The sequence below is a fragment of the Vipera ursinii genome (genome assembly GCF_947247035.1).
Source record: "Vipera ursinii genome assembly, chromosome: 1".
NCBI classification, from domain to species: Eukaryota; Metazoa; Chordata; class Lepidosauria; order Squamata; family Viperidae; genus Vipera; species Vipera ursinii.
This window is the reverse complement of record NC_139512.1, coordinates 6,526,706-6,538,881: the sequence shown is the minus strand read 5'-3', so window position 1 is coordinate 6,538,881 and position 12,176 is coordinate 6,526,706. Positions and strand designations below refer to the sequence as shown.

The window sequence follows — 12,176 nt, the reverse complement described above, 5'->3', positions numbered from 1 at the left end:
TTCTAGTCTTCCCTTAAAGAGGGAAGCCAGCTGGGTGGCTTTGTATGGAATAATCCTTTCCCCCATCATTTTGTTTCTAATAAAAAAAATCAGCTCCCTTTCCTTGTTCAACTCTGACCAACATGCCTCTGTTTAGCAGGCCAATGTCACCGATGGGTGACTACAGTACAGGCAATCCTTGAGTTACAACTACAATTGAGTCCAAGGTTTCTGTTGCTAAGCAAGACAGATTTTAAGTGAGTTTGGGCCCATTTTGCGACTTTCTTGCCCCAGCCGTTGAGTTAGTAACACGGTTTTGAAGTGAATCTGGCTTCTCCACTGATTTTGCTTGTCACAAGGCTGCAAAAGGTGATCACGTGACCCTGGGACACTGCAAACATCAACATAACCCAGTTGTCAAGCACCCAAACTTTGATCACATGATGATTGTAGGTGTCAAAAACAATCAGACATAACTTTTTCAGTGCCGTTGTAACTTCGAACGGTCCCTAAACAAATCGTTGTAAGTTGAGAACTACCTGCGGAAGGTAGGACTGTAGAAAAAAGCTGTCGCCACAATTCCAAAATCTCCTTTTGGTTATCCATCGGCAATCATCTCCAGATATTTGCCAGGTACATATTTGCTTTCTGTAATCACAATCTGTTCAGCTACCTTCAGGAGCCTTATTTATGCAAAAGCACCGAGCGAAAACTTCCCAAACCAATGAGGTTTAATGTACAAATATTTCAACCACGCTGTCCTAATCAGTGATCTAATCCAGTGTGTCTCCGTCTGGACAGCTTGACAATGTGTGAAGTTCAACACGCAGAATTCCCCCAGCCAGCACACTTAGCTGGGGGATTCTGGGAGCTGCAAGTCCGCACAATGTCCAGCTGCCAAGCTTGAGCAACGCTGATCTAGTCATTAGGAAGAAAGAGGTAAATCAAAAAGTCGGCGATTATTTCCACTTGTCCCTCGTGGTCAAAGGATCAACCAAGATGGGCGTGAGAGGCAGGAAGAAAAGCGTCACGCATGACAAACCAGACAAGTAAAATAAACATACATAAAATAAACATAAAATAAACATACCATATAAAAGAGGATCCTCGTAGGAGCGGCTTGGGAGATAAATCAGAACAAACAAAGGCGACAGAATAATAATGCCGAGAACTGCAGTCATTAAAGGGCTGTAGGGAAGAAGGAACAAGCACAGAGTTCAAATGCTAAAGTCATTAATTAAAAAGCCACCACCGGGAACATTATTTGGGGCTCTCCATAGTCTCTACAAGATTCAGACATTGGAATTTTAAACTAAATTTAAAGTGCATTGGAATTCCCTGGGATAGAATACAAACAGAGACACTGACAGGAAGAGGGGTGAACAAAGTGAAGATGGCAACCGCCAGGATCTTCGTTCCCATCATAGACCCCTGTTTTCTGGACTTGGCTTACATTTAGGGCTGTCCATGAGGTGGGGGGGGGAGGTCAACTCAGTCAGGATTGAAAGCTGCCCCCTGCGCTCACAGCCCCACCCCTTTTACAAGACACACATGAAAAAAAAGGTGTGAACATACCTAATATTTCTTTCTCCTCCTATTTTCCTCACAACAACCCTGTGAGCTGGGTTGGGCTGAGAGAGAGTGAGCAACCCAAAGTCAGCCAGCTGGCTTTCAGGCCTGAGGAAGGACTATAATTCATAGTCTCTTGGTGATTGGCCCAAAGCCCCGCAACGACTTTCATGCCTAAGGTGGGACTAGAACTCATCGTCTTCTGGTGATTGGCCCAAAGTCCCCCAACAACTTTCATGCCTAAGGTGGGACTAGAACTCACCGTCTTCTGGTGATTGGCCCAAAGTCCCCCAACAACTTTCATGCCTAAGGTGGGACTAGAACTCACCGTCTTCTGGTGATTGGCCCAAAGTCCCCCAACAACTTTCATGCCTAAGGTGGGACTAGAACTCACCGTCTTCTGGTGATTGGCCCAAAGTCCCCCAACAACTTTCATGCCTAAGGTGGGACTAGAACTCACCGTCTTCTGGTGATTGGCCCAAAGTCCCCCAACAACTTTCATGCCTAAGGTGGGACTAGAACTCACCGTCTTCTGGTGATTGGCCCAAAGTCCCCCAACAACTTTCATGCCTAAGGTGGGACTAGAACTCACCGTCTTCTGGTGATTGGCCCAAAGTCCTACAACGACTTTCATGCCTAAGGCGGGACTAGAACTCACCGTCTCCTGATCTCTAGCCTGGTGCCTTAAACCACCAGAATGGCTCTCTTATTATTGTTATAATGTTATTGCTTCTGTGTAATTTTTACAGGGAGTGATTTGCCTGGGGGGAGAGAGGGGGTCTTCTAAATCAAGGTTTTATTGCATTTATTTATTTATTAAATTTCTATGTTGTGATCCAAAGCAACTGTGGGCAGCTTACAATATAGTACAATTTTGCTAGTTTGTAATAAGGCACGGGGGTACAGGTAGTCCTCAACTTACGACCACAATTGAGCCTAAACAAAAAAAAAATTGTTCAGTGAGAAATTTGTTCAGTGAGTTTTGCCGACTTTTCTCACCACTTCTGTTAAATGAATCACTGCAGTTTCTTAAATTAGTAGCACGGTTGTTAAGTGAATCTGGCTTCCCCGTTGATTTTGCTTGTCGCAAAAGGGGGATCACGTGACTCCGGGACACTGCGACCATCATAAGTGTTTAACCAATTGCCAAGCATCTGAATGTAAATCACCACGACTGGGGGGGGGGCGCTGCAGCAGCAGTCGTAAGAGCGAAAAATGGTCCTAAGTCACTTTTTTTCCAGTGCCGTTGTAACTTTGAACGGTCACTAAATGAGCTGTTGCAAGTCAAGGACTACCTATAATTCCACTGCCCATAATATGGGTCCTACCATGAAGGGAGAGTGCAGAAGGGAACACTGATGTTAGCCATCTTGCGAAACCTGCCAAAAAATCATTCGTTCGTTGCTGATCAGCTGAATGGCTTTGTAGAATTGGGGGTGCTAAATTTCTGTGCATTTATTCTTACTTGACTGATATAAAGGTTCCATATTTTCCCATTTGTGGGACTCCAAAACTGCAGCTTCCAACTAATTCTGATTTATTTATTTTTTTGCGAGACACTCAAGCTGCCACGGCTTATGCATATAGCACATCCCCTGGTACTTCCACCCCCCCAACCCCCACACACAGATCCTGACTGCCCCAAACCAGAGAGGAATCATCCTGAATGCCAACCGAGGGGCTCAGCCGGTTTATACCATCAGCAGCCAATGCACCGAGCTCCGAGTAGTAGCGCTGCAGGAAACAGGCTGGCGCCTGGTGTCAAACTGCAATGCAGATATGCAGCCTGAGACTCATGCAGTGAGCCTGGCAGTTTAGTGGGATCGGGAAAAGGCCACTAAGCATCCGCAGAGCTTCATGGGGGTCTCCAGATCAATAGTTGTCAGCTGAAGAGGCAAAAGAGGGCATGACGGGGGAATATGAGACCCCCCACCCCCCCACCCCCATGCTAGCGTTTTTTTCTAGATGGCCTCAAAGCTCAAATGCCTTTGAGCAGGCAAATGCAGAGCGAGCCAGCTAAGCATTTAGCTAAGCGTGAGGCGGCTTTCTCTCTGCCTGCAGAGTTTTTTTTCTGTCCTTTACTGCAAGCATTAGGAAAAAGGCATTTTTCACTTGCTTCTTTAAAAAAAAAAAGCTTCTCGCAAGTAGTGTCTTAAACGTGGCCCAAAGCTATGCTGGCTGCATTCTTCCCCTTTCTCTTTCTGCAATACAAGTTAAGTACATGTAGTCCTCTACTTACGGCCGTAACCGAGACCAATGTTTCCATTGCTAAGCAAGGCGGTTGTTAAGTGAGCAGGGTCCAATTTTATGAGCTTTTTTGGGGGAGAGCACGGTCATTAGGTAAATCACTGCAGAATCACTGTTAAGCAGAGCGGGCGGTCGTTAAGCAAATCTGGCTCTCCCCCCCCAATTGATTTTGCTTGCTGGGATTTGCTGGGAAGGTCGCCGATGGTGATCAGGGGACCCAGGGATGCTGCAAGCATTATAAAATACATGCCAAGCCCCTGAATTTTGATCAGGTGACCATGGAGATGCTGTGGTGGCCATTAGCGAAAGGACCATTCGTGTTTTTTTTCAGCGTCACTCAAGGAACGCTGGTAGTGTTTGTTTAGTGACCATTCAAACTGACCACAGCAGTGAAAAAAATTATTTGACTACTTTCCACAAGTAGGACTGTTGCAGCATCCCCATGGTCAGGGATAGGCAACCTTGGCCCTTTTATGATTCGTGGACTTCAACTCCCAGAATTCCTGAGCCAACATGGCTACGCATGGAAACCTCTCCCTTTCCCCTCAGCATGGCTGGCTCAGGAATTCTGGGAGTCGAAGTCCACGAGTCATAAAAGAGCCAAGGTTGCCTGCCCCTGACCATGGTCATGTAATCAAAATTCGGATGCTATGGCGGCTGCAATATCCCGGGGAAGGGGAGGGTGTCACGTGATCCCCTTTTGAGACCTTCTGACAAGCAAAGTCAATGGGGAAGCCAGATTCATTTAACAACCGAGTTACTAACTTAAGAACTGCAGTGATTCACTTAACAACTGTGGTAAGGAAGGTCGTAAAAGGGGGCAAAACTCCCTTAACAACTGTCTTGCTTAGCAATGGAAATTTTGGGCTCAGTTATGGTCGTACGTCGAGAACTACCTGTACATGTATTACATTCAGGTCTTGCACACTGACAAATTGGGGCATCTCCTAAGAAGAACCAGCAAGGTAATAAGGGACTACAAATGAAAAGTGATAAGGAATGATTGGATCCATACACAGAGAGAAGCAACCTAGAACTAAGGAGAAATTTCCTGACAGTCAGAACAATTAACCAGTGGAACCACCTGCCTCCAGAAACTGTGAATGCTCCAACACTGGAAGTTTTTAAGAAGAGGCTGGACAGCCATTTGTCTGAAATGGTATCGGGTTCCCTGCCTAAGCAGGGGGCTGGACTAGATGACCTCCAAGGTCCCTTTCAAATCATCATTACTACTACTACTACTACTACTGCTACTGCTACTGCTACTGCTACTACAGTGGGTGTATTTAGTGAAGAGATGACCAGAGGAAGACCTGAGAGCCATCTTTGTATATTTGAAGAGAATGATGTAGAAGTTGAGTCAGAATTGTTCAGAGTCATTGCAGAAAGAGAGAAGAAGCTGGGAGATCAGGAAGAGGTAATGCATTCGCCTGCACTGGATCGCCATCTTGGAGATATTGTAGTAATGGATTCAGGCACTGGACTAGATGTTGTCTAAGGGACCCATCCAGTCCTTACATTCTATGTATCTGTGTCAGGGAAGAGAACCAGTTTGGTGTAGCGGTCAAGGCTCCAGGCTAGAAATCAGGAAACCATGAGTTCTGATCCGGCTTTAGGCACAAAGCCAACTGGTTGATTTTCAGCCAGTCCCTCTCTCTCATCCCTGGGAAGGACGCAATGGCAAACCATTGTGAATGGCTGTGAATGCTCCAACACTGGAAGCCTTTAAGAAGAGATTGGACAGCCATTTGTCTGAAATGGTATAGGGGTTGGACTAGATGACCTCCAAGGTCCCTTCCAACATTATTGTATTATTATTATTATTATTATTATTATTATTATTATTATTATTATATTATTATTATTATTATTATTAATAATAATAATAATAATAATAATAATTATTATTATTATTATTATTATTATTATTATTATTATTATTATTTCTGAACTCTTGCCAAGAAAACTACAAGGACCAGCCCAGACCATTGCCAGGAGTCAATACTGAGTCAAAGGCATTAAAAAATGTTAAGGAAAGGCTGTTTTGACTAGATGTCAAAGGCCGAACATTTGAGGAATTTCTCCCTGCTGGGGTCATTTGCACCGACCCCCTCTCTCAGTAACCAGGTTTAAAAAATGATGGGCCCCTCCCCTTGCTATGCTACAGCCTTGTAGCTTTGGGACAAAAACCCTCTGCAAGAAATCAGACCTCTCTTCAACTGCTGAGTCTAATACAAAACAGTGAGCTAGCTGCCTTCTGAGCTTGTCGATCAGAAGATCGGCAGTTTGGTGGGTCGAATCCCGAGTGCCGCGTAGCAGAGTGAGCACCTGTTGCTCGTCCCAGCTTCTGCTAACCTAGCAGTTCGAAAGCACATAAAAAAAATGCAAGTAGAAAAACAGGGACCACTACGGTGGGAAGGTCACAGCGTTCTGTGCGCCTTTGGCGTCTAGTCATGCCAGCCACATGACCACGGAGATGTCCTCGGACAAGCGCTGGCTCTTCGGCTTTGAAACGGAGATGAGCACCGGCCCCTAGAGTTGGAAACGACTAGCATGCATGTGCGGGAGAACCTTTACCTTTATGTTCTATATAAATAAGAAGATGACACACTATATTGCTGAAATACATTCTGCGTATATTGCTCTATGGCCTAAGATATAATGAAGAGCTTAATAAATGCATTAATTTTATAACAGATGTTATTTATCCTATGGATGTTTCATCTGTTAATTAATTTGGGGTTATGCTTAGTTCATTTTAATTACTGTAACATAATTAGGTTTTTTTTCTTCATTGCACAATCATTATTTAATGGAGATATCGTAGGAGAATTAGGTTTTTTTTTCTTCATTGCACAATCATTATTTAATGGAGATATCGTAGGAGGAGGAGAGCTGTGCTATTTATGATAGCCAAAATATATAAGCAAGAATCTGAGAGCACCACCTTTACCAGTTAACAACTTTTCTTAAAGGCATCAACTTTCACGAGCTGCAGCTCTCAAAAACTTCTGGTTTTTCTACTAAAATATATTGGTTGGAAAAGCTAATACCTGATTCCTCCTGAACAAAAAATAATTCTTGCTTAACAATTGTCTCATTTAGCAACTGTTCCCAGCTACAGTGATGATGCTAAAGTGACTTTTTGACCAACCCTCACATATGCAGCCTTCACAGGTCTGTAAAGCAAGGCTCAAGTAAGATCATAACTTGTTAACCTCATAACCTTTGAATTTTTAACTCGATTTGTTTTTACTTGTAAGTTTTAACTTGTTTTTAACTCTGTTAAAACTGTTTAATCTATCATTTTATTCATGTACTTATCTGGTTTTATTCCGCTGTTATAAACTGCCAAAAGTGACTTAGGCGAGATGGGCAGTGAAGAAATTTAATAAATAAATAAACACAGGTGTGGCTTCACTTAGCGACCACCACATTACTAGCATGCTGTCTTTGGGCCACAGGATGGACACACCTGCTGTAGATGGTTTTCTTTTATATTTCACTGTGTGGACAAATAAAAATATAGGTAATCCTCGACTTATTTATTTTTTATTTTTTATTTTAATTCCATTTATATCCCGCCCTTCTCCGAAGACTCAGGGCGGCTTACAAGCTTAGCAGTAGCCTTCATTCTATGTATATGCCTGCTTTATTAGGGCTTTCACACACACACCCAAGCGGCATTATTACAAAGTCAGCTTATTGCCCCCAACAATCTGGGTCCTCATTTTACCTACCTGGGAAGGATGGAAGGCTGAGTCAACCTTGAGCCTGGTGGGACTCGAACCTGCAATAATTGCAGGCAGCTGGTGTTACTTAAGGAGGCATTAGCCCACTGCTCCACCAAGGCTGACTTATGACCACAATTGAGCCCAAAATTTATGTAGCTAAGTGAGACATGTGTTAAGTGAGCTTTGCCCCATTTTACTACTTTTTTTGTCCCAGTTATTAAGTGAATCGTTACAAGTTGGCCACATGGTTGTAAAGTGAATCTGGCTTCCCCATTGAATTTCTTCGTCAAAAGGTCACAGAAGGAGATCCCGTGACCCCGGGACACTGCAACCGTCATAAATACGAACCAGTTGCCAAGCATCCGAATTTTGTAACCATACGAATGCTGCAATGGTGGTAAGTATGCAAAATGGTTGTAATTTTGAATGGGCACTAAATAAACTGTTGTAAGTCGAGGATTACCTGTAATATTATAAACGGACAATATTAGGCCTATACCTCTGTACAGGTCATCATCACCTCCATTCTCAGGCTGGAGAAAACAGACTCTATAAAGTTGCAGGACGCTGTGTCAGCTTGCAAGTTCTGTCAGAGACAGGGTAGGGTCCAAAGGGCGGCTGAGTTGTCCACTCCAACCCATCTATGCAATATCCAGCTGAGTTAAGCCGGTCATTCAAAAATTGGCAACTCGTGGTCACACAGGCTACTAGTGTCAGCCCCAAATATTTAGCTACCCAAAACAAAATTTAAGATGGCGTTTCCTCCACAGTTAGAACAACTAACCAGTGGAACAACCTGCCTCCAGAAGTGGTGAATGCTCCAACACTGGAAGTTTTTAAGAAGAGACTGGACAGCCATTTGTCTGAAATGGTATAGGGTTTCCTGCCTTAGCAAGGGGTTGGACTAGATGACCTCCAAGGTCCCTTCCAACGTATTATTATTATTATTATTTGTTTGTGTACAGAAGCTGGGATAGGCTGGCAGCTGATCCCTTCTTTGAAGAGGGGGAGGGATTTTAGTTCCTCCCTGGAACTAAAATAAAGCCTTGCTGATCAGCACTGAGCTGATGGATTGAGCGAGCTTGTGGACTGGAAACTTGGAGTGTTGGATTTATGAGCTACCATGGACTACCAAGACTTTCCTCCCAGAATGTTTCCTTCTAGGGAAAAATTCAAGGGGAATTCAAGGGGATGGAAAGTTGAAGAGGACTGTGGGATTAAATTTGTTTTTAAGCATGCTGGCTGGGGAATTCTGGGAGTTGAAGTCTACACATCTTCAAGTTGCTAAGGGTGAGATACAATGCATTAATGCAAGCTCAGGCACCCATCCAGAGTAGGATTTAATACAGGGGTAGCATTTTTATACAGCCACTTCAAAAGCGCTCTTTTTTTCTTTTTCTTTTTGTTTTAAAGAAGGGGAGGTCATCATATCTTTTAAGGCAGGGGTGTCAAACTGCCGGGCCACAGGCCAGATGCATCATGCCGAAACCGGGCCCACCCCATTGCTGGCAATGGGAAAAAAAGTTGCAATACTTGCGACACGTCACATGACATTGCAAGTTTGACACCCGTTTTAAGGATTGCAGTGAGTGACTTCATCACCTCCAAAGTTTTAGGTCTTAATTTTGCTCCTGAAAGCCTCCAATATTAAACCATCATAAAACACAGCAACCTTTTGGCCACGCCTACTGTGGGGCAGCCCAGGGGGGCAAGAAAGGGTTGCATTTGTGTTGTATGATGTCATTCCTAGGCTGCATTTTTTATTTTTTTAATTTCTGTATCCCCAGCCTGGGTGCCATGCAAACGTATCCTGTAGGTAGAAATGAAAGCATTTTGGGAAGAGACACGCGGCCTTTTCAACCTTTGAAATGCCCTCAGTGTCAAGCCCTAGATAATAATATAAAATTGGAGCTATCGCTGCCCTGCATTCCTTTGGAGTTGCTTTACACCAGCAATGGGCAATTTGCCACAGCATAGATTGGCCGGAATGTATTTTTAGGCACAATCATTGACAATTCCCCTATTTCCTGCCAAGGGACAAGAGGACAGGAGCCCTGGCAAGCGTGCTTGGAAAGAAGCAGTGAAACTAAAGATCAAACGGACCATCCTCCTCTACGGTGGCATTTTGTTAATAACTACGTATTGCTCAACTTTCAACTCAAACCCTGCCACTGAATCCTGGGAGTTGATCCCTGGAGTTGATCCCTGGAGTTGAACTGGACGCTCGCTCTACGGTCAAGGATGCTGAACTACAAGGCCCTCCCTATTTACCAGGGCAATGCGCAGCCCATCATAAGACCGAAATCCCGTAGAAACTTAACATCTGTCCAGTTTAACATCTGTCCAGTTTAACCCCGAGAGTGCCTGGAAAGAGGAGCAGTCCAAGGTACCTTTTTGTGACCTGACCATTAGTGATCCCTCTATCAAAACACCTGGTTTTGACCTGCCTCCCTCTGTCTGGCCGAAACTGAACACAGTTAGGTGTGATACTGGAAGGAAGCGCCTCTGTCCTGCATCAGTGGGGATGGAAAGAGTGCCCTTGTTGCGATTGTGGTGCTGATATGCAAACTATTAAACATATTATGCAAAACTGCCCATGACGTGCATTCTCTGGTTCCTTAGATCTGCACGAAGCAACGCCAGAGGCCTGGATAGCTGAATTGGGCATCCGGTTATGAGGCTACTGCCATACCACCAGCCCCCCAGAAGTTTTATTTGTAATTACGTCAACTGTGTATACCGGTAGTCCTCAACTTATGACCACAATTGAGCCCAACATTTCCGTTGCTACGTCAGACGTTTGTTAAGTGAGTTTTGACCCAATTTCACGACCTTTCTAGCCACAGCTGTTAAGTGAATCACTGCACTTGTTAAATTAGTGACACGGTTGTTAAGTGAATCGGGCTTCCCCAGTGACTTTGCTAGTCAGGAGGTCGCAAAAGGGGATCCCAGGACAGTGCAACCGTCGTAAGTATGAATCAGTGGCCAAGGGCCTGAATTTTGATCCTGTGACTGTTGGGGATGCTGCAATGGTCGTAACTGTGAAAAATGAGCATGTCTCTTTTTCCAGTGATGTTGTAACTTCAAACGATCACTAAATGAACCGCTAACCGGTATATATTTATTTCTCTTCTGTCATGTTCTCATCATACACTAAATAAATTAATAATAATAATTCCTAGACTTGAATTGGACTCCTGCTCTAAACTGGGATTGCAGCAGAAAATGAGGGCCAATCCTGCAAACCAGGCTGCCTCATCCACTGACCGATCAAAAAAAAACCCAATCTCATTTGTCTTCTTCGCATTGAATAACTCATTTTAACAACTACCATAATTTTCAAGAAATAAATGGGTCTCTCCTCTTCCTGACCCAAAGCTTTTCCGTTTGTGCTATGACTTTTTGATGGGCAGATTGTGAGTCACAGCAAGGCAGAGGCAGATGCAGTTGGAGAACATTATCTCATTGGGGGGAGACACAAATCTGGAGATTTTAAAGGAGGCTCAGCCTGCTGAAAATTCAAAATTTAGGGGTTCCCCCTCCCAGTGTGGTTGTTTTAAATAGGATCATCAAGATCACTTATACCAGAAGGAGAGAAGTCACTGGGACAAATGGGCAGTCAAAATTGTAGCTATGTCAAGCAGGGCCTATTATTATGATTGTTGTTACTATTCTTATGCAAAACATCTTTCCCTAATGGCATTACATTTTAAACTACCAGTATCTCATTTAACACACACACACACACACACACACACACCCTTAAACTCCTTGCCTTTAAACACTCTACATTTTAAAGCACAGAAATACACTAAAACAAAATAACAGTTTTAAATCAGGGTAAAATTGGAATTAAAGCTGTTGAAAGCTACTCAAATGATCAAAAGTCAGGAGCTTTTTCAGGCTGATTGAGAAAACAGTCCACCCCTACAGGGAGGGTGTGCCTTTGCCAACAACCTGACTCTAACATAGCCATGACAGGGCACTATTGAAGGCACTGATGGCCCCTGATGGTTTCCACCTTTGCAAATTCTCTTTTGCTCTTTATCCTGTGTTCCCTTCCCACAACTCAACTTGTGACAGTCACCCGGGTGTGTCAAACTTTTAAAGCCCTTCTTTCTGATCCCCAGAAGTCGTGGAGTGAGGAAAGGGGGGGGGGAAGGGTCGGGAGAAAAAAGAAAAAAATAATAATCCCGGGTCAAATCCGTGTTCTTCTTGCCTCGTTCACACGGTACGTACCTCTGCAAGGCGGCCACGGCGTTCAAGAGGTAGACTAGCGGGAAGGCGGAAAGGAACAGGCCGACGGCGGCCCAGAGTGGGTGCAGCCGCATGATCAGCGGCACGGAGAGCAGACCTGGAAGGCGAGGGTCGTGGGAATGGGCGACCAGGGGCGATCGCTCCAGCAGGAAAGGGGCAATCGGCCAAGCGACGGCTTCCCGGTAGGAACACAAAGCTCCCCGCCGCTCATGCGTTCCTCTCGCCCAAAAAGAAAGGGGGGTGGGGGGAAAGGAGAGGGATTTTTTTTCTTCCTATCCAAAGGTCGTGACTGTTGGCAGCTTTCTTGCTCAAGCGATCCCAGGGAAAGCGCGAGGAGAGCGGCGCACCTCTTAAAAGGGCAAGGCACACCTTTGTTGGTTCTTCCGCCCC

The 12,176-nt window shown here is 44.5% G+C and overlaps 1 protein-coding gene across 1 annotated transcript in view; it reads right to left on the bottom strand.

Moving 5' to 3' along the window:
* TM6SF2 (transmembrane 6 superfamily member 2) overlaps nt 1-11,860 on the bottom strand; it is a gene marked incomplete at its 5' end in the record, with an annotated part of 29,634 nt that extends 17,774 nt beyond the window's left edge. The window contains one exon of the mRNA XM_083350327.1: nt 11,749-11,860. Within this exon, the coding sequence (XP_083206453.1) occupies nt 11,749-11,860 (112 nt within the window). The remainder of the gene's footprint in view (nt 1-11,748) is intronic.
* Between the last annotated feature and the right edge of the window lie 316 nt (nt 11,861-12,176).